Source organism: Dermacentor andersoni, chromosome 2 (genome assembly GCF_023375885.2).
Source record: "Dermacentor andersoni chromosome 2, qqDerAnde1_hic_scaffold, whole genome shotgun sequence".
Taxonomy (NCBI): Eukaryota; Metazoa; Arthropoda; class Arachnida; order Ixodida; family Ixodidae; genus Dermacentor; species Dermacentor andersoni.
This window is the reverse complement of record NC_092815.1, coordinates 48,603,404-48,627,320: the sequence shown is the minus strand read 5'-3', so window position 1 is coordinate 48,627,320 and position 23,917 is coordinate 48,603,404. Positions and strand designations below refer to the sequence as shown.

General features: G+C 45.2%; 1 protein-coding gene across 1 annotated transcript; it reads left to right on the top strand.

Moving 5' to 3' along the window:
* Positions 1-96: 96 nt before the first annotated feature.
* Positions 97-22,827, top strand: LOC126542614 (lysosomal acid glucosylceramidase-like; the record flags this gene model as incomplete). Its single annotated transcript, XM_050189747.3, has 9 exons — positions 97-304; positions 868-1,032; positions 3,085-3,218; positions 9,087-9,259; positions 14,506-14,749; positions 16,175-16,399; positions 19,702-19,865; positions 21,200-21,337; positions 22,688-22,827. Coding segments are annotated over 9 exons (1,578 nt in total), but the record flags the coding sequence as incomplete, so codon positions are not given.
* Between the last annotated feature and the right edge of the window lie 1,090 nt (positions 22,828-23,917).

The window sequence follows — 23,917 nt, the reverse complement described above, 5'->3', positions numbered from 1 at the left end:
TTATTCTCAAACCGACAGTTTGTGTGCACGCACAGCAATATTGTGAACAAAAGAGCGCCGTTATGAGTCCTAAACCACTGTCTACGAATTTGACGACGTATTTCAACCATAGTCGTGGCGCCCGAGTGCCAAAGAAGGGACTATGGTCATGGCAGCGTCGTGTGCGTCTGCAACGTGACGTACTGTGACTTCGCCGGTGACATCGGGCTCCCGCCGAGTGGGTCAGCGTTCGCGTTCGAGAGCAGCAAGGACGGCCTACGCTTGGCCAAGACCAGCATACCTCTGAGCAGGGCGCCGACTCATGGTCAGTTCTCATTCTAACCTATTTCCCTCTGAATTCAGTTCCAATGTTTCATGCCTGTCGCTGTACGCTACCCAATACGACAGGGTGCGACAGGCTACAACGATGATCTTAAAGTGAGGGTAGGGGTCTTGAACAAACTCCCCTCTTGCAATAAATCACAATCAGTTACGTAGCTGGTTACCTAACTGAAACTATGAGAGGGTCACTGAAATCATGCATGACCTCCAGATATATTGCATGAGCTTCTCTCAAATGGTCGTGTTCAAGTAACTGGCACAGCATGACAGGGATAAAACAGGCGCAGTTATGCTTCTTTGCGAGCAGAGTGCTCCGAAAACGTTAAAGCGAAATGCTCAAGCCCAAATGCGTGCTTCTACTACTGAAGCTTCAAGGACATATTGGCACACACTGGCCTACCTATCCCCTTTTCCCTTTCCCCAGTGTAGGGTGCCCAACCGGGTTCAGTCCTGGTTAACCTCCCTACCTTGCATTTATCATTTGCTCTCTCTCTCTCTCTCTCGCTCTATCTCTACCTATTCCTTCACCGTTTCTTCGTTTGACAGACACAAGTGTCAACGACACGCTCCTGCTCGTGTTGGACTCTTCAAAAAGGTACCAAATGTTGTACGGCTTCGGAGGTGCCTTCACCGACGCTGCCGGAATAAATGTGAAATCTCTCCCGGAAAAGCTGCAAGACGATCTTATGAAGTCTTACTATGGAAAAGAAGGTAACTCAAACACAAGGGATATGTGCTGGATGCTGCAGGGAAGTTGAGTCTGATGCTGGCGTACTGACTTTAAAAAAACAGTGGTCCACTTGGTGTATGCAGTGACACAAAGACGAAAGCCATCAATAGAAACGCATACACAATTAGGAACAAGCACTGCATAGAACGAATGCACGGTCTGGCCGTCAGACGTAAACTTTCGTGCACACTTATTTTCGATTAGCTATGCATGTAGACGCCTGTGCTAGACGGAGGGAGACTATACGCTCTGATTCGGAAGTCTGTGGAATAGTATAGACGTAGTCTTGTGATGGCGCTTCTATAAGTTTTCTTACTTCCCTTTTTTTATGCTTCCCGCACAAAAATATTTCAAGACATTACGCTGCCTTTTCGTCTATCCTTGGCACATTTTATTCATGCATGAGACAAGAAATATAAAATTCGATACGTGCTAAGGCTGTGTTAACCGAACACCTTTTGCGAAAATCTGCAAGGCGGAGGAATTTTCGCACAAGGAGACGGTGCCGTCCATGCGGCCGCAGTTTAATGCTACTAAAGGATTCAATTCGTTTCCCTAAAAAAGTACAATTTGAAGTTGAATAAAAATTAGTCTTGTTCCGAGGGGTGGATTTAAAGAAGCAAGCACCATTTATGGAGTAAACGCGTCGGCATCTGGCCTAACGAGCTCCCAGTGCTTCAAATTCTGTACTAATTCGGTCTCATGGTGCCATCTGCTAGCCTGATCAACCTAAAACTTTCTTGAAATTTTCGGCATAAAGAGAACTGATTAGCTTCTTTCTAAAGCATATAAAAATATGCGTTGCTAACTTTAATGAGAAGCTGGACGTATGAAAACACATGGCTTAAATGAACTGTATACGGCAAGGTTCCAGATGAGATAACTGCACAAATTACATAAACAGTACTGAAGAGCCTATCAGAAACAAAACAAAAATTACGCGAGGAGTGTCTCTACGGGGAGCAGAGATAGCCTGCCTAATTATGCTCTCTTTAGTGCTTGCAGTTGACCAAGTAGTAATCGTGAACCGTTAAACTTAAGAAGAGAAATAGTATACTCGTTTGAAATAGCCTCATAGTCTTCATACCTGAACTATAAGGTGCGCCATTCCTGTTGTATATTACTGTCACTGAATGCTGTGAAGAAATACACTTAGAAAACTTGAAATGCCTGGCTACCTCAGCAGGCGCCCAGGCACGGAGGTGTGCACTACGCGAGTACCTGGCCAAAATATCAAGTGGTTTCCTAAATTCCAGGATCTGCGCGTATGCGATACATCTGGCATATAAAATTCTAATTCTTATAGGGATATCCAGAGTACACTTGCGGCGTCGCCTTGATGTCACCGTAATATTTTCCGAGAAAGCGAGTTTTGATTGTGACAATTCTTTTGTATCCGGAATTCATCAATCTTTTTCTTCTGCCGGCAATTTTTTCATAAGTTATGGGCTTGTAAAATCCATTGGAACTTAATTTAGCGCTGACCACCGAATCGTGCATGTCAGTCAACTTCGCGTCACTGGACAGAATTCTGTATCTAGCATTTTTCATGCCAGGTACTGACAACCACAGCTACGGTGTCTACTTCCCTCCTTGCCAACGATATTTTGTTTCAACCTGTTGGCAATTATCACATGGATCCAAAGACACTTATCTCCTTCAAGGGGCTAACGGTTTTCTTTTTATTGAAATGAATATAAAAGAAAGAGATATCACCCTATAATGGTGACAGCTACTCCTTTTCTCATAGCAGAAATAACAATATAAAAGATATGTAGTAGGAAAATGAAAAAAAACGACGTCACCGGGTCAGAAATGCACATAACACAGTCCTATACATCCAATAACATATAAATACAAAAGGCAAAGGCAAGTCACACTACAATTAATTTGTAAACAAAGATTAATTCTTTCGAATTGAGTCTGTAGAGTGACCCATGTTATGACAGCAAATCTAGTCCTCAAAACCAGTGACCTCTCTGACCATTTCCCACCATTTAGAGCCTTACAGGAGCATCTACTTGTGGCTACAGGTATTGCCTACAACATGGGCAGGGTACCATTGGCGAGCACTGACTTTTCGGAACGCAAGTACACTTACGACGACAGCCCCGGTGACTTGGAGCTGACCAACTTCACACTCGCCCAGGAAGATCTGGATCTCAAGGTAACTATGCACGCTGCACTAAACTTCAAGCTATGCTAAAACTTGAACTGCCGCATCAGCATGGTGCATAGTCATCTAGACAATCATCCTTAGGTTATTTAGATACACTACACGCCTAAGTCATGTTCCACTGTTCTGCTGAGTACTGTACATGTGATTTATGTATTTATTCTTGTGCCGTGTTGCCATTGTGAATGTTATTACTTCTACAGATCTCATCTATACTTGAGCCAAGATATCACTAGCATTGTTCATTATTTTCTATGAACGATCGCCAACTATGCATATACTAGGTCAACTCAACGCAGGCAACACGTTCATTCTTAAGGTCAACAGCACCATCGTCTTATTTTTCGTCCACTGCAGGACGAAGGCCTCTCCTCAGAGATGCCCAATTACCCCTGTCTTGCGCCAACTGATTCCAACTTGCGCCTGAAAATTTCCTAAGTTCATAACCCCACCAAATTTTCTGCCGTCCTTGACTGTGCTCTCCTTCCCTTGGCAACCATTTTGTAACTCTAATGGTCGACAGGTTCCATAATGTACGCGCTACATATCCTGCTGAACACCACTTCCTCCTCATAATGTCAACTAGAATACCGGCTACCCCCATTTACTCTCTAATCCAAAACGCTGTCTCCATTTCTTTTAACGTTACGCCTACAATTTTTCGTTCCACTGTTCTTTGCGTGGTCGTAAACTATTGTTGCCGAGCTTCTTCGTTAACCATCCAATTTCTGTCCCATAAGTTGTCATTGGCAGAACGCAATTATTGTACACTTTTCTTTGCAATGAAAGTGGTAAGCTTCCAGTCAGAATTCGGCAATGCTTGCTGTATGCACTCCAACCCATTTCTGTCCTGTGAATTTCCTTCTCATGGTCAGGGAGCCATGCGAGTAATTGACCTAGATAAGCGTACTCCTGCACAAAATCTAGAGGCTGACTGGCGATCATGAATTCGTGTTTGCTTGCCAGGCTATTGATATTATCTTTGTCTTCTGCACATTATTCTTCCACCCTACTTTTACACTTTGTCGGTTAAGGACCTCAATCATTTGTTGCAAATCATCCCCAGTGTAGTGGAACAGGGCAATGTCATCTGCAAACATCATCATAACTCACTCTAATCATCTGTAGACCCGGCCGCGTCCGACTCGGCTTCCTTCTGATATTCACTCAGCTATCCTAACCACCCATGACACGCATTATACAGTCTTCCCAACTGCTGGCAGATATGGCGTAGAAATACTTTCTTTCTTTCTTTTCTTCCTTCTTTTCTTCTTTCCTTTCTTTCTTTTCTATCTTTTTCTTTGCATGACGGAAACACGAAGGCACGCTATACCACTTCTAGATCAGCGAAAAGCTTCGTCCAAAGTGATAACAGGGACGGAGATAGCAAGCAAACGCAGTTTTACGCGCAGAAAGCCAAGCAGTATTTCGGGCGGTATATGTTGCACTAAGTGTTCGCAGTGGCACTAAAACTTCTCCATCTCTTTAGAGCGCTTGGATGATAATGACAATCTGTTTTTTAATTGAGCAAAAAAAACTTAGCGCAATAATATCCACAGACACAAGAGAGGCGGATAAAGACAAGCGCTTTACACTTGGCGAATGCTCCGGTAGGCGCATTAGAGCCGTCGCAAAAACGTGACATTTTGGAAGAGCGCATGCTTTATGTGCCAACAAAAGGCACAAACTTGAAGCTTAGCGGTGGACAGTCCCATAGAAATGCGTAATCCGTGATGTCACAGAGTCAGCTAACACTTGGCAATTATCTAACGGTTAACGGAAACAGTTCAACTTAATGCGAAGGTAAACCAATACTCACCTCACGAGGTTTGTGTTCATTTTTCAGCCCAAGAAGGTAGCCCACATTTTTGAAATTAGCGCAGATTATTCTTTGGTTTGAAGGTCAAATTTAGGAAGAAAACTTCGGCTCATATTCACTTGGTTAGCACATTAGCCTTTTCCTTCTGACAAGAAGCGAGATTGTTCTCGAAAACTAACCTACACGGTTATACGATCTGCTGTTTATGTTTAATGTGACTCTATTAAATTTAACAGGTGGTCTCCTAATGCAGGACACTATAACTACTGTAAGAGAAAAAATTACGCAGGACAGAAAGGGAACATCTATGCAAAGGAAAGCGCTCGAGCAGTTTTGTTATCTCCTTTTTGTTCTGCACAATTTCCCCCCATCATTATGTGACAGTGCTTTGGCAACTAGTCCAGGGGCCAGCTCTATTATCAGTAACTATAACCATGGTCATAACTTCTAAGGTACTGTTTATCTTGTTTAACTACGTTTGTACAGCGTCATTCCTATAGTTGCGAGAATTTCATTTTGTTAACTTTGTTAACCATGCGCTAGTTATAAACACGAGCGCTGGCAGCAGGAACAAACGTCTGACACTCCACAGTGGCCAAAAAATAAAGGAAAGTGTGGCTCATGCAACATGCAAGGTTCGTTTACCGATTTCGCGCTATGCATGCGAATTGTACCACCGACGTATTTTCCGCTCGACATCAACTTGCCTTTATCGCGTCTAGCAATGTACATACATGCTGTAATGACGCACGCAACGCATCTCAAATGGCTGCCGCCTTCAACGACGTGAGAGAGAGAGAGAGAGAGAGGGGGGGGTAAGGGGCAAGGCAGGGAGGTTAATCGGAGGGGAAGATCCGGTTTGCTACCCTACGCTGTGGAGAGAGGGGAGGGGGAGGTAAAGTGATAACAAAGTAAAGATAAAGAAAGAATGGAGCACAGGCATACAATCACAGTCGGTCACTGTTGCCGAATACTACCACCGCACAGCACAGTAGCAACCATTCGTCATTACAGCGTGGACGTTGCGCCACGTAAGAAGTAGACTAGGTAGCGGCGTGCCTAAACAACGCTGGAAATGCGTTCCACCTGTTTCCCGCTTTAGAGTTAGTAGCACCACCGAAACTAGAATACATATTTATTCCAGCGACTAGCCATCACGCTGTAGTAGTCGTTAGATTATATCACTGAATTTAGTGCAGTAAGGTCGCACTGCTGCAAAGATAAAGAAAAACGTTTAGAAGCCCCTACGTTATCATGCATAAGCAGTGCACGAATAAGTACATGTAAATGGTCGGAAGCGACAGAGTACATCGGCGATTTCCTAGTTCCTTCACAATCGACGAGTTTGAAGTTCAGGACGCCGTTTCAGTGTAGGTTGGGTAGCTGTCTCGCATAAAAATAATTTCACTCGCTGTGCATGTGGGTATATGTATTCCCACACAGTACAACGTCAATGAAGCAACAGCAGGGCCTGTAAATATTTTAACCGCGGGCCTCTGATATAAGCCATGTGGCGGTGTCCAACGAATTCCTCTGCTAGCCATATTAGCTCTTTACCGACAACACTGCTTAGCGAAAAACACCAGTCTCCTCTGCAAGCTGTCAACCAGCATCTCTTTTCATCACAAACGTTGATAAAACAAAATGCACTCGTCTACCGCGTCATCGCTCGTTTCCTATCTCGCTCGTGTGTTGCTTTCTCCTCCGAGAAAGTCGTCGACTGGAAACCGGAGCTCAGCCCGCAAGCCTCAGCATATGTACTGATACAGCTGCTATTCCTGGACTTGTGAAATGAGGCGCAACCTGTTTTTTCCCTTCTTTTTTCTTGATTTCTTCCGTAAATTTTCTCAACGTTCCTTCATCTATTTCCGTCCCTCTTTCTTTCCTACTTTTAATCTGCTTTCTTTCTTCAAAAGCTCTGCATCAAAGAAATTTGATCCTGTTTTCGGCAAAGCGTGCCAATTACTGTTAAGGATCGGCTAATTTCGTCTCCAACTTTTTCCCGTTTCCACTCAGCCCTCCCACGACTCCAGATTTTAAGTTGAATCAGAGTTCCACATACCTTAGGGTACATGCAGACTGACGCCTAATACATATACGCACATATCAGTGCTTGCTCCTTTGGCGTCTGCTCTGCCGTTTTGTAGTTCGTTGGCGTCTGCTCTGCCGTTTTGTAGCTCTCGATGAGATTTCCGGTGTGTTGACTATGCCTGCAGAGAGATCTCGCTCACATTACGTGCGACCTTACATTTCGTGCCGCATTTTTGCGCTGGCACCCTTTGGTTTACGTGGTCCTAGTGCCTCTATACATCAATACAGCCAGGAAATTAACAATAGCAATACGGTTTCCTGTCTGGTTAGTAGGGGCATGTTACGCATAATACTCTGGCGCAGGCAGACAATCACTTAAAGACGAAATAAAGGGAAAATTATTATGTATCATAGTCCTGGCTTAGTGTAATCATTTTTTCTAGATGTGCATATATATAGTGTGCAGACTGTCTGGGCATTTCGCTCTTTCTTTACTGATGTGTTGTCATAAGGATGAGGTTATTATTCACGCAACCAGGCACACCTGCCCACACTCCTTGATTACAGACTGTCCTGGTAAAATATTCTTCAGGCGACAATTGCAGGCTCACACGCTTTCTCAGACTTACAAAATACCTCTGCCAGGTAAAGTGCAACTCAACTATATAGAAGAGCAAATCCCGGAAAATGTGTTTCTTTCAGCTGTTATGCTATATTGTGGCAAAAACATGAAACTGCCATATAATTACTGCTTACTTGGGAAAAAAGAGCAGTTCCATTCCCGCGATTTCAGCAAGTTATGGCGTGAACAACCAACCTGTATGATACATAAATGTAAATCATTAAAACGGACGTTTGGGCCAGTTGATAAGCAGTTCTGCGCTGTTCTGTTTCAAAGATAAATGTAGATATACATATATGCAAATATAAATGTATCTTTTGTATCTTTTAGGAAAACAGGGTTGCCTGGGAAAAGCTGCTCGCAAGCGTTCACATCCTACTATAATGTAGTGCCCATCCTAACGCACGTGGTCACAAGGAATTATGAGTGGTTGCATCTTGGAAGCGACGTGCATTGAACGGGCTTTCATTTAGGATTAGTGAAGAAGCTTGAACTTTCACTTCAGCCTGCGCACATTTAATGCGACACAACTACGGTTCAGCCTTCCCGTTTAAAACCGAAAAAAAGTACGTCTTCATGTTTTTTTTTTAATTCAGTTTTACTAAAAAAAATTTTTGAAAGCAATTTACCAGAGCGCTATGACAGCGATCGGCGCGCTTCTGTGACTACACGTGCCCCGATGTAAACAACCTGGTGAGGTGAACATCAGATATGAGCCTGCCGTCAAAGTAATCTTGATCTTTATTTTTACCGTTTTGCCTGTGGATAAAAAAATATAGGAGCTGAAAACAGCGAGACCGGGAAACCCCGACTCGGGCCTTGCAGCCTTCGCGGCACAGCCATTGTAGTGAATGAACGAGTTACCGATGGTAACGAGGCGTCATGCCTATCTAGGCATTTTTTTCAGCATTATTCGTTGGAGCTATGTAACCACATAGGGTTACAAAAAAAGCCTCATCCTGTAATTGCGTGCGAATATCAAATGCACTCACTCTTGATTCCCGCGTAGTCACAGCCATATGATATTGTGCCCTTCCAAGACTGATGCTCGAAAAACTTACTATTCTGTGTATTGGTTGCAAGTAAGGTGTTGAACAGCAGCATCTGGCAGTCGTGCAGCACGTTTAAGCGTCTACAAGATTAGTGGATCAAATATCCACCGAGAAAAACAAATACTGATATGGTTTCGTGCAAAAAAAAAATTGTCAGTCTAAAAAAATGCCGGTGAAGGTTCATGTGGAAAAAAATATATTGACGGGGGATAAAATCAGGATGTCATGGCGGAAATGAAAATTGAGAAAATGTACGCCCGACTTCAGGAAAATAAAAACCATGACCGCTGAATTCTTCACATACGAGTACATTGCTATCCCCCTGTTTATTGCAGATCCCGTACATCAAAAAGGCCACGTCCCTAGTAACTGGGCCCTTGCTGTTGATCGGAAGCGCTTGGAGCAGTCCAGCCTGGATGAAGACCTCCAACACACTCGAGGGCGGAGGTGTTCTCATAGGCGAACCAGGAAGCGCCTACTACAAGTCATGGGCAAAGTACTACGTCAGGTGCAGCGCACAACCATCTCGTAACGCTTGGTTCTCGTGCGCGAGCAGCATATTGACTGTGTTAGCAAAAATTTGCCTAGAGTGGGGTTTTCGCCAATCGTGCGCTTTGAAAACTACCTAGTTCTAAATATTACTCTGGCATGCTGGAGTAAAATGCGCCACATCATATCCTTTTACGGCCACCTTTAAGAAACGTAGTAAAAGGATGTCGTTAGCCGATTTTACAACGTCCGTAGTTTTAGATGAGGTTAATAGAAACTATCCATAAGGAGCTTACAACCACGTGATATAGAACCCTGCTCAACATCACGTGATTAAAGCCTGCCAACCTATTCCGCAAGCCTTCACAAGGTCCTTCCATTTAAGCCTATACTCGGCAACAGGCACATTCGCCCTATACGAAAACATGCTGTGGCGGCGCATCGGCCAAAATATTGCTGTGTTGACTTCGGTGGTGGTACGTACGGCAGCGCGGATCCCGTAAGTTCTTGCTTAGGCGCACAACTGAACAATTTATGATTGTCAGTTTGTTGAGTAGTGAAAGCTGTGTACTGAGCATGGTCGTATTTGTTTGTTTACGCGTGCATGCAAGCAGTACGCCTGTTTCACTTCCGCCGAAGCTCCAGCTGCCGTAGCAAGCCAGCCATCGCGACGTTTTGTCGCCTTTGTTACCTACGCTACGAGGAAATACGATTCCGCGGATTCAAGACGAGGCGACATATTCTCGAAACACGACAAATTGGCACCATAACCGGTGAGATTTCAGGAATAACATGTGAGAATGGCCGCAAAAGCTTCGTGACAGGAGTAAAGAAATAGTCCGACTATCCTCCCCAATAAGATTCACACAGATAAAAAAAAACGAGGCGGTGTACGTAGACGCTGCGCGATATGGAGAGAAAAGCGCACACGCGATCGCGGTTGTAGACCGCACGGGTAAGTGCCTCGCGAGCGCTACAGTGACCACGGGACACACGGAGGCGGCCGAAGAAGCCGCAATAGCCCTAGCACTGGCCACGGTGCCTAGCGCTGCGATCGTGATCAGCGACTCGCAGACGGCAATCCGCGGCTTCGCGCGTGGTCGCGTCTCGCGGGAAGCGGTCCGCATACTCCAAATTTATGACGACGGCGACTCGTCATCGCCCTCGCAACCCCAAAATTCTACAGTCTTCCTTCTCTGGACCCCGGCACACACCGATGTCCCGCTCGCGGGAAACGAGGCGGCCCACGCCACGACTCGAGGTCTCACACGCCGAGCCGCCGCAGATTATGTGGCCGCCGCCCCCGCCCCCGAGAGCGGGGCATCGGATCTGCCTGATCGGGACACTACAACAGAAATGCGGCAACAAGAATCACAATGGGCGTGGGGCGATCGCCTGACCACGTTCAGAGATCTCACCCAACACTACAGACTCCAAAGACGCACATTCCCGCCACCACACGACAAGTTAAACAGGAATGAGGCCGTAACTTTACGCTTGCTCCAGACAGACAGCTACCCTAGCCCCGCGGTCCTACATCACATCTACCCAGGTTTATATCCAACAGATGCCTGTAAAGCTTGCGGACAGCGAGCAACGCTGCGACATATGCTCTGGGAATGTGCCGGCAATCACGGTAATGGGACCACATCCGTTCGCGACGCGTCCGTAATCGCGGCCGTTACCACAGTACGGGAAGCCTCGAGCTCGCTTCTCCCCGACGCCGCCCCAGCTGCGGGGCCCGCCGGGGACCTTCTCCATCGGCGTCGCCACCGCTGGGAGGTGGCTCTCAAAAGTTCAGAGTTGGCAGACCAGCTCTGGGCCGTCCGGCAAGCCAAAGATGCCGCCCGAGTCCAAGGACTTGGAGCCGCCACCTGAGGCCACCACAACGAAACTGCCAGCCATTCATTAATAAAGTTTCTTCTCTCTCTCTCTCTCTCTCTCTCTCTCTCTCTCTCTCTCTCTCTCTCTCTCTCTCACAAAGCAATTTAGCCAGCCCAGCCGTGAACAAGAGGATACCGCATGGTCAGCTACAAAGAAGTCACCGATTACTAGGGCCTGGGAAGGGCCCAGTGCCCACCAGCTCATTTTGAGCAAACCAAAAAACTGGCGGTAGCCTGGCGCCTCCTGCAAACAAACATGTTTCCTAACCCGGTGGCCAGCGGCAGATCCAGCCACTGTCCTCGATACAGCGCACACCGGCTGACACTAGCGGCCGCGTTGGCACGCCTTGACGACAGGCCACTTTCAGAACAGACAGTCTTGGAATGCCGACATGAACTGTCGTCGCACCGGAAGTCGGTCAAGGCTTTGTTGAAATCCTTGCGTGGCAGTGGCCTATAGAAAGATTCCCTCCCGTCCCCTTTTTCTTTTTTTTTCCTTCTTTTGTTTTTGTCACCGCTCTCCTTTTCGTCTTTACTTCCCCCTTTCCCTTCCCCTAGTGCAGGGTATCAAACCGAAGGCTTTAACTCTGGTTAACCTCCCGACCTATTTCTCATTTGCATATCTATCTATCTATCTATCTATCTATCTATCTATCTATCTATCTATCTATCTATCTATCTATCTATCTATCTATCTATCTATCTATCTATCTATCTATCTATCTATCTATCTATCTATCTATCTATCTATCTATTCAGGGCAATGCAATGATCAATGTAAATTATCTAAGGGTAGGACAGATCTGCCACGCATTCTATGCGCATGCTCGAAGGCGGCTCCTTTCGAGGGCTGCAAAATTCAAAACCTAAAGCAGTGGGAGACCCTGCTGGTCAGCTCAGACCAGCGAGATCAGTTCTGGGCCGTTCAGCTAGTCAAGGCAGCAGCTGCGACCCATGAGATCTCGGCCGTCTGCTAGGGGGAGGAAGGCTGCTCCGCCCCCGTGATTGCTGGCATCAATAAATGTTGACTCTCTCTCTGTCCTGCTTTTACATGCAAAAGCACGGTCAGCATACACGGGAGTAGAGAGAGAGAGAACAAACGATAAATGAAAGGTAGGGAGGTTAGCCAGGACTGAGCCCGGTTGGCTACCCTACATTGGGGAAAGGGAAAGGGGACGGAAAATTAAAAGAAGAAGAGAAAGTCCACTGCGGATATCGTTCGGTCACTCAGTCCGGATCACAGACCCTGATTCAATCCGGCAGCTTTCAAATATCGCAGCAGCGCATTTGTGGCCTTTTGTAGCTGCGATATGCGAGGCCATGGTCCCAAGATCTCGTTCAAGGTGAATGGTTTTCTATGTAACTGATTGAGAGCTGCGCAGAGGTAGTGTTTCATTTTCAAAAGATGGGCAGTAGCACAATAGATGTTCTATAATTTCCTCGACATCGCAGGCATTCCACTCGGCGCTATGAGCCGTTCCAATCAAAAACTTATTTGCATTGGTGAAAGCGACGCCCAAGCGTAAGCGGCACAGCCTTGTTTCCTCGTTACGCGGAAGCCCTGGTAACAGCCGCAGTTGCATAGATGGATCGAGGGAATGCAATCGATGGTGGGTGAATTCAGGTGTGGGCCACTTCTGCAATGTCATACGGTGCGTTAGCTTGCTTAAGTGTTGGGCTGCGTCAGTCCGCGACAAAGGTGCGGAAGCAAGGGTTGCTCCTTCGTGTGCTTTCCTAGCAGCTTCGTCAGAGAGGTCGTTGCCGGAGATACCGCAATGGCCATACAGCCACTGAAACATCGTATCCTTTCGCGATCATATGATGGTGCATTTCTCGTATCTCCTACACGATTTGTTCACAGGACCCGCGACGACGAGATGACAGAAGGCATTGCAAGGCCACCTTCCAATCGCAGAATATTGCCCACCAATTAGCCGGTTGGTTGTTAATATAATCAACGGCACCTCGGAGGGCAACAAGCTCCGAACCGGTCGATGTTGTCAAGTGAGAAATCTTGTATCGGATGCTTAGTGATCGTGATGGTATAACCACAGCGCCGGTGGAGCTGGTCTGAGTGGAAGAGCCATTCGTATATATGTGGACTCGGTCAAAGTACAAAATGTGCAAACAATCCAAAGCTGCTTGCTTGAAGGCCAAGGTAGGCAGGTCAGTCTTCTTTCTTATCCCTGGAACCGTAAGACGCACTTGAGGTTGTCTCCAACACCACAAAGCTCAGGTTAAACTGCTGAGGGTGTGAAGCCCGATTGTAAGGAGGCACGATGGATGTTGACCTCGTTGGAGAAGGACACCTGTGGTCGTCGTTCTGGCAGGCAGGCAAGAGAGCTTAATTGCGTCCGTGAAACATGACGAACGTGGGCCCTAAGCGTGTCGGTGCTAATGTAAGTCGCGATCGGATGGTCTTGAGCCATTATCCTGGTGTTGAGGCGCTCCGCGAACGGCCTAGGCAAACACGTAGCGCCTCTGCTTGCACGCTCTGAAGTTCTCGAAGATTTGACTTGCATGTTTTAGCAAGCACTACACGGGAGTAAATTTTTAACCCGACTGGTACGTAGTATAAAAAAGCCAGAAACAGGAATGCGTTACAGACCGAGCGGTTTGCTCTCCTTTCGCGTTTTTGTTTACAGTATATAGCTGAAGCACGTACAGAGAGAAATTAAACGAGGAAACCTTTTACGCGTGATTACCTTGGACTGCGATGCGCCAGCAGTGCGAGTTAAACATGCGTCATAGTTACAAAACAATCCTAGCCCGAGGTTGAATCACGCGAACCGTCACAAAGTCTGGCCAATACAAAAAAACCAGACCCCTCGTTGCTCAAACATTTCTTGCAGTTGAAGTACTCCAGATGGAACTTTGTTGTAACTATTGTGGATGTTAGCCCTGATAAAAAAAAAGTCATATGAGTCCCGAATCGAATAATTCGATACGCAAGATATAAGATACCATATAAAAACCCGTTTGCCCCTTATGTCATATGACGTTACGGATATATATGAGTCATTGGGGATACGGTTTCTTTTTTCTTTCTTTCAGTAGGGTTGATGATGGATGTGAAACGTCTAATACTATTGATCGAACAACATTGCAAATGATGCTCTCAAAACGAGCAGGTCGTCAGTAAGCATATGTTAGCGCGTGCGTGCGTGCGTGCGTGCGTGTGAGTGTGTTGCTGCGCAAATGTGTTCTATATACACCTAGCCTGTCGTGAAAATGAGCAGTGGTGTAGTACGCGCGTCCTCCTCCCGTGTAAGAAACGTGGTTATCGCCCTGTCATTGTCCTTTAATAGTCTGCAGAGTTAAAACATGCCTTGTAATAGAATCGGACCTTCTTTTTTCTCTCTTTGTCCACTGGTGATTCCAGGTTTTTACAGGAATATTGGCGTCACGGCATTCGTTTCTATGGCGTGACGGCGCAGAACGAACCGACGACAGGTTTTGCGCCCAACGTTAGCTGGCCGGCCCTGGGCTTTACGGCACAAACTCAGAAGGAGTTCATCAAGCTCGACATTGGACCGGCGCTAGATGAGGCCGGCTACGGCGCGCGCAAGATTCACCTGCTGATCTTCGATGACAGTAGCGAAAGTCTTCCGGAGTGGTCGAATGTGGTGGGTGTGTTACAGTGCCGCTCTCTAACGCTCTCTTACTCTCTAACGCAGTTAACAACAGTTTTACGTTATCATTATTTTTGCATATTATAATGCATACCTGCAATACAAGTGACTTAGAGGTCAAGAACGACCGAAACACTCAGTTGTATACCGCGGTAAACTGGCGTTGAAAGCAACCGCGGTGATCTTCATCTGACACAGCGTTTAAATGCAACAAAACTCGAACGATAATTTACATAATGATTGCTTCGGCAACGCAAATTATGAATATGTCTTAACCACAGAACCTAACATCATAGTGAACAGCTTTTAGTACCGCCCATGTACAGGGTGTTTCTACGGAGACATTAAGCAACATTTAAAGAATAGCCGTTTTGAAATAAGAGGACGGTTCCTTCGGATACATGCCGTTAGTGGTGGCGACCATGTGGTGACGGGTGATACGTGGTAATTAACAAACATTCATTAGTTGACTTTCCAACCTTGCGACTATCTTGCTCCATCCACCCAACCGCTCGCATGACTTTCGGTTGTTAAACGGCGTCAGGCCTTTCTTCAGACTTTCCTTGAAAGGCCGTCTCCGGCAGGAACGTCGCAGGTGTTTGGGAAACGGAACGTGCTTTCATCAGACCTTGCTTCCGGTTTTATCCAGGCCCTGGCTCTGATGTTAAAAATAATACCTCGGTTTGGGGGCAGGTGAGGCTTCTATCCCACCAACCCCTCCACAAATATCTGGCTACAACTCTGCTCTCGCGTTACGATTCCAATGAGTTAAATAAGACAGTGTGGCAGCATGCTACTCAGAGTTTCTTCCTTATTTATATTCAACTACAGAAACTTATGAGTTCGAACTAAAGTTGCGCTCCCTCCCCCGTCTCCCTATACCAAGGAGGCCCGAGGAGCCATGTAGTCCCCCTGGTTTCACCTGTGCGCACACCCATGTGTGCGATTAGGCTTCATCTTAAGAAATAAGCAATTATGACGCGTTCACGAACACATGAATTTGTACTCACGGCTGTGCCACGAGAGAGATAGATGGGGAAAAAAGGAGAAAGGCAGGAGGTTAACCAGAACGAAAAATGTGATCGGCTACCCTACACTGGGCAATGGGGGAGGGGATTGTAGACGTACAAGAAAAGCAAGAGACAGAAAAAGATATATATATATATATATATATATATATATATATATATATACACACGCAGGGCCCATGCACACGATCGCAGACGCGGAGACACGATATACACACGCAGAGACACACAGAGATATACACACGATCGCAGACACGATACACACACGCAGAGCCCATGCACACGATCGCAAGTGAATGTCGCACCGATCATTGTAACCTGTCATCCCTTGCTGTGATCTGCAATGAGAGAGCGATTGCGCTTCTGAATATACGTGCATATGACCATGCAGGTGCTGAGTGACACCGAGGCGGCCGAGTACGTACGCGGAGTCGCCGTCCACCGCTACTCGGACAAATCCGTCAGTCCCGCTGGTCTTGACCACGTGCACGAAAACTTTCCGAACAAGTTCATCTTGAGCACCCAAGCCAGCGCTGGTTCTGCGGCTAAGCCCGAAGACAAGGTCACACTGGGCAGCTGGGAGCGCGCCGAGGAGTACGCGTGCAATATTATCGAGGTGAGGTGCCGCTACTGCGCCAAGTACGGTTGTGTATCAGCGGTTCTCACACACATCGATATAAAGCTTCACTTGGGCAAACGTACATTTATATAACCATCACAGATTATTCATATGATACTTCCGCCTAATGAACCTTGATATTGACGTCAAGGCGGAAAATATGAAACCTAAATTAAATTTCACATGGCCTTCTCTACAAAATGCTTAGGAAGAACGTTTTTTTGCGTGCAAGTAGTTAAAGTGACTGGAAGCATTCAAAAACGTTATATGCCGGTTTTCATGGTTTTCTGAAAAAGTTAAATCGCTCACGAAGTTCATAGTTTTGAGGAAATGTGGAAAACGTTGATTGGCAGGCACACTTTAAAATGTGCGGGTTAATTAGAGGCAAAATTAATATTGATAAACCCTCGAAATGTGAGTTCTGGTGCAGCAAAACGAAGTGGATGCTTAGTGGCTATGGTGTTGGGCCACTAAGCACGAAGTGGCGGGATCGAACCCCGGCTACGGCGACCGCATTTCGATGGGGGCGAAATGCGAAAGCATGCCTGTACTTAACTTTGGGTGCACGTTAAAGAATCCCAGGTGGTCCAAATTATTCCGCAGTCCCCCACTACGACATGCCTCATAATCAGATAGTGATTTTGGCACGTAAAACCAATAAAAAGAAGAAAAAACGAAGTAGAAAGGAGAAAGAAACAGTGCCAACTTGCAACTGTATTTATTAAATAGCCACATCCATATTTTCTACAAACAGGATTTACACTGGCACAATCATCTAGTGCGCTACACGTGTAAAAAAAATACAGCTTTATATCCATGCAAATCGACAAGGCATGCCATAAGACCAAAAATTACAAATCACCATAGTGAATCTAAAAATTAGCACTCATTATCTTGCAATGAGACCGACGGGACACTAACACAAGCATCACCCTTTTTCTTTGTGAAAAAAAAAAATATGGGTATTTCTGCAGTATGTAATAAATTCAGTTGCAAGTTGGCTCTTTTTCTGTCCCTTCTTTCTTCCAATTAGTTTTGCGGCGCCAGAAACCGCATTTCAAGAATGAACCTACCCCAACATCGCATGCTGTTGATAATCCCTCGTTTTCAGCCTGTTTATAGACGTTATGTGAAAAGTTTACGAAGCTTCCCCACTGCCCTGACAGGATCAAGAACAGCAACATTTTCCTATTTAAATAAAACGGCAGTCACGCTACTGGTGGCGTCTACCGAAAGTACGAAGTGTGTGGGGGTCATTGCGTGAATTGAACGTAATTACTGAATACTCGTTTCCTCGCAATTTACATGGGTTATTTGAAGTCTGCAGTTGTTTTTGCGCTCTCTTCGGCAAACTATGTATGCGAGGCATGTTGTAGAGAACTCTACGGTACATCAAGTTTATACTTTGTGGCAATGAAGGAGAGGGGCGTGTTACGTGTATTGTATAGTAAACATTTAACGTTCTTGGCTTAATTAGGAGCGTTGAAAATAATACTACACCCTCTTATTTCCCCCATTTTTCTTGCGTTTCATAAAGTTCGTATAATACGTTTACCCGGTGTCCTCGCAGAACGAAACAAGGCACCTTGATTAAATTGCGTGAACTAAGGCTTAGGTTATGGTTGATATGTACGCAAAGTTCCATATTAATTGCGGCTTTTCCAATAAATTGCGCAAGCACCCTTAGCGTTCTAGGTGTATTTTATGAATGGCTCCTAATTCAACCAGCTGCCCTGTGTTAACTGTAAATGCCATCGAGATCAAATATAGTGAATAAAGGGAAAACATTAAGGCGAATGTTCTTACGAAATAACATGTGTGTGGATAAATTACTGCCTTTGTAACGAAGCACTGGATAAACACTAGAGAGAGTTATATATATATATATATATATATATATATATATATATATATATATATATATATATATATATATATATATATATATGGAGAGAAGGCAACGTGCTAAATATAGGGTTTATTAAAGGCAATTTAGATTCTTATTGCACCTGTTCGAAAGAAGCAGCTTCGCGGAAAATTCGGTTGTGATTACCTAGCGTTACACTATTATACTATCTTTTATATTACACATCCCTTTATAAACTTTGGTGAAAAAAAAACGTCATTTCAAGCTAATTAAGTTATGCTGCTGGGTATAAACAGTCTTATAATTTATACGCGATTGGAATAGTCAGCTTGGCCCCTATGGATGCTTGTCTTTACGCTTGCAGATTGTTTTGCTTTTTGGACATGCCAGTACTTGACTATATGTTTGACGCGTAAAGCACGTATGGCTTTAGCGCACAGAATGCTCAAGACGCTGTAGTGGCTGGACTAAGCTAAAGGTGGTTGAGTTGGCTGCCACACTGATGGATTCTCAGCCTTAATTATAGCATGCGTGTTGCGCGGCTAAATGTATACATACGCTACTGCGGCGCCTGAAATGCGTTCCACGCGGTTGGTGCTGGTCAGTGGTCACCGGCTGCATACTGACACGTGGACTTTGTTATATTTTACAAGTGAGCGCTTTTAACCGTCTAACAAATGCTATCGCTCAACGCGGGACGCGCCCAAATGTATCGGAAGTTTCTCGAATGTTATTGATGGTTCTATTGTCACCGAAGCTTGCGTAATCTGATTGCATGTGCGAGGCGAATTGTATAGAACTTTCTGGAAGACACGCGGGCGCCACCGATAACTCTGGAACCTTCGAGACGGATGTATAAAAGCCGACGTGCTTGACCGGCAGGTCAGATTATCGATGACCACCGACCGTGTTCGCCGCTACCGCCGTTCCTTGAGTGTAGCTTGTTTTTGAGGGCACAGGTTCGACAAATAAAACGCTAGTTTCGTAATTCCCAGTTTTGCTACTTTCTTCACCGTCACCACTACGCGACAATAGGTTTATTAAATTATGGCGTTTTACGCGCCAAAACCACTTTCTGAATATGAGGCTATGCCGTAGTGGAGGACTCCGGAAATTTCGACCACCTGGGGTTCTTTAACGTGCACCTAAATCTAAGTACACGGGTGTTTTCGCATTTTGCCTCCATCGAAATGCGGCCGCAGTGCCCTGGATTCGATTCCGCGATCTCGTGCTCAACAGCCCGACACCATAGCCACTGGACATCCACGGCGGGTTACTTGACAATACGTTAGATTTTCTGATCAAGTAAGCTTCTTTATAAGTTCAGTTAGAATATCACGACTAACAACTTGTTGCTTTCTCCTCCTCGCTATTTCTCTATTTTTTTTATTTTTTTTTCATTTCGATCATTACTTCTATATTTCACCTATAGGACTTTCACCATTGGGTTAACGGTTGGATTGACTGGAACCTCGCCCTAAACACTGAAGGCGGCCCTAGCTCGGTTCAAAAGTCCGCCGACTCACCCGTCATCGTCAACGCCACTGCTCAAGAGTTCTACAAGCAGCCAACGTACTACGCTTTGGGCCAGTTCAGGTACTCCGTTAACCTTCGCTGAGTGCTTGAAAGGAAGAGCCTCTGGTTGATTGCTCTCTATCAATAGTGGTTTCAATGATGTGCCTGTTTTCATAATTAAACCTAGTCTGCAAGACCTCTAGCCGACGTAGACGTTTCTTCGACGATGTCGTACACTGGTTCGAGGCTTTTACGCGGAAATAATCATCAGGGAGGGCGTGCCAAACCTTGTACCGCAGTACAAAAATATTGTAAAATATACGCGGCTTATGCTGTAGTGTATCCGAGGCACATATTTATTTATTTATAATGATGATGTATGATAATGATATACGAGGATGATAGATGATGGAGCGCGCATTGAAATACTTTTTAGCCGCCGTGGTTCCTCAGTGGCTATGGTGTTAGGCTGCTGAGCACAAGGTCGCGGGATCGAATCCCGGCCACGGCGGCCGCATTTCTATGGGGGCGAAATGCGAAAACACCCGTGTCCTTGGATTTAGATGCACGGTAAAGAACCCCAGGTGGTCCAAATTTCCGGAGTCCTCCACTACGGCCTGCCTTATAATCAGAAAGTGGTTTTGGCACGTAAAATCCCATAATTTAATTTTTTTTTCAATACTTTTTCTTACCTTTGTGGTTATACAAATTATCACTAAAGAAAAAAGCCTATATACAAAAAATACCAGAGCGCAATTTTTTTTCTAGAAGCGTCACATAAGGGAACGTCACATACCGACGCACACACATAACCTGTTCACAAACGGGCCATTGGACTAAGCAACATTTCTTTGAACTCACTGACAATAAATTCTAAAGAAAAGCTCAACGGAAAGTCTTTTTATCCATTCACCAAACGACTATTGTGAAAGTTGATTCTTACTACAACTGCATTGACAAAAGTAACAGCGGGAAATACACTGACAAACAGACGGAGCTGAATACCACAGCGTCACACAGAAAAGCTGCGGTGTTCGTCTTTGTTACCGTATCTGTGTTTTCCGCGCTCTTAGTTTCTAAAGCGGACCACCTCGGGAATACACGACATTTTTAATGTGATTCTGATACGCAATCAAATTATTTGGTGTCTCAACTCTCTACTGTTGCAGCAAAAATTTTCCTTTGCAGCAGCCTTAGATCATTGGGCCCGTGCTTTTCTATAAGTGTTTCATCTACAAAAACTAACAAAAAGAAATTACTGAAAATAAGCTTTGAATTAGGTATTTCAAAACTTTGCGTAACACTGTGAACTAGCCAAGATTTTAATAACTGGTCAAATCAACTGTAATTGTGAACCCCTTCATTGGCGAGTGGAGGTGGAGGCAAATCTGTGGAATACTTTCTTTCTTTCACAGCAAATTCCTTCCAATGTCCACTACAAGGGTTGAATCACATCTGGAGCAAGCGCATTCTCATGACACGCCTGCGAAAAATATCCACCATATAGCCTTTGTTGCACCGCGTATGGGAATTGTTGTGATCGTCCTGAACAAGTGAGTATTGGAGATAAACATCTACAGCAATGAATTCCAGCTCTCTGTAGACTGTCTCCAGGCATCCCTGGCTACGTTTTGAACCTTACAGACTTCCGCCTTCAACATATAATGTGTCTAGACTGTTTATAGTCACAATCGTCAACCAATATATTTCCTGCTGCCTATTATTGGTGGGTAGACTTTGGAAATGTATCAGTAAACAAAAGATTTAACAAAATCATTTCCTCCAGAAACGTCTGGCTCGAAGGGATTCGACTTGTGAAAGGGTTGTCTTCAAGAGGCAGCAGTGGACAAAGGTGTGGGAACATAGCTTTAACGTTTGGTACTGAAGACTACTCTATAGGAACCTAGGTATATGATCTTACAGTATACAATCGCAGAGGAGCATAGTTATAACAACATATAAGCTAGAATTCTTTCTCAATGAAACTCTGCTCTAATGCTATCAAACACAAATACAAATCATCGCAGCGCCATGATAAAAGTGATTAAATATATTCCCGCTCCCTAACCCTGTTTCTCGCAATGCTGCCTGGTTTTTGTTTTCCTTATAATATTTAAGCCGCAATACGAACATCGATGCTTAAAGCTTATTGCCAGTAGATACTTTCCGAGCGAGATGTTTATACATCCATCTTAGCTAGAAACTAAAGGAAATAAATAAATAAATACAATCTGGGACAGACGTGCTCAACGCTGTTAGTGGATAAAGTGACCCTTCTTAGAGCACAGTTGCTGTAAAAGAGTTCAGACATTTCTGGCTGCTGCCTTCACCTTTCTCAGTGACGCTGCGCTTATTTGAGAGCTCTTTGCTTAAGCCCACTAAGACAGGTATGACATGAAAATTTTGGGCCAGAATAAAGCCACGTAGTCACTACTGCCTACACGCATCAAAATTTTATAGTACCTCCTGTGTCGTAATAAAAAAAAAGTGTTGCAGAGATCGAGGCTCCCTTGCGGTGCTATAAATCTATGACAATGTTGATCTATGAGCTGTCGATCCTCTCTATATTCAAATTAGGCTAATTTCATTAGGAGCATAGTTCTGCTGCTAGACACAAAGTGCACACTTTCGTGGTCGCAGTATAGGCTCCAGGTTTTAAGCACTCTAAAGATGACGTTATTTAATCGGAACGTGAAACGCTGGCTTGAAAGTGTACCAATATTAACGCACGTTTGATCACGTCTTCCTCAATGCATGCTGCCTTTTGTGACCTTATTTTTAAACGTGCCAACATTTGCTTTGGACTGCCTACATAACGAACATACGTATTGTTGCTGCATCAAACCGCTATCTGTTGCCGATAGTGACGTAATACTCATTAACTTTGCGATTGCACCTTTCAGAGACGACAAGAAATACACGCTGAAAATAAAAGACGTGTACCGCGAAGGAACCGTCCAGAAGGTCATCAACGAGCGGTCGATAACTACGTTTGTCTGGAAGGCAGGAAAACCGCGCTCCCCTCAATAAATGGTTGATGAGATGCGTTCTGCAAGCATTTCTTGCTGCCTTCCATTTTGGCATGTGCGATTACTTGTAGTTATACGTATGTGACTCCACAAAATATGCTTATATGTGCGTTATGGGGGAGAGGGTATGGGCCTAGTCGATAGCACAGCGGCTATACGTTTAGAAGCATACGGTGAAGGGCTAGTTGGTATGACATTATGAGAACAAAGAAAAACTGCGCAAAAAACAACAAGACAAAGAAAGAACCACACGACACGGGCGCAGACTAACAACTGGTTTAATGCTCCAACGCCTCTTTCCCACCAACAACAGAACACATGCGCACCAGCCACAAAGACCAATGCTGCTACCATGTGGTCAAGCCTAGAAACGCCAACTCCTTGCGGTACAAATGTGTGGAAGCTTCGCTAACACATTTATCAGGCCCTAATCTCGCGATTTCTAAAGCTTCGATTACTTCACGCTCTTTCTTATCCCTTGCGCGTCCGACAATCTTAGTCCTGCCGAAAAGTGGGGTACAAGCATTGCCGTCATGCCTGCAGGTCTTGCAATGCTTAGGAAGATGCTGTCCTCTAGAATCATCTAGGGAATTGGCATGTTCTAACAATCTAATATTAATGCAGCGGCCTGTTTGTCCAACGTACACGTTGCCACAACTCTGCGGAATCTCATAGATGACATTCGCCCTACAGGGCACAAACTTATTCCTATGGTTAATGCAGCACTCGAATTTCTTTTTCCTATCAGGTCTAACTAAATTGCACAGACTGGACAGCTTACAAGGTGCCGAAAAGAGAACCTGTATGCCGAATTTACCCGCGACCCTCTTCAGGCCGTGCGAGACCCTGTGGACATAGGGCATAACTTCATACTTCCTCCTCTCCTGTGGGTCCGCCCCACGAGGCTTTGAACTTAATCGGAAGGACTTCAACAGGGACTCGGCAACAGCCCGAAGAAGGGCCAACGGAAAACCGGCCGACCGAAGGCGATCAGCTTGGGCATCAAAACTGGACTGAACCTTATGGGGGCAGGACTTCACTAACGAAGCCCTGAGGCACGTTGACGCAATCCCCTTCTTGACCAGCTTCGAATGGCTCGAGTTG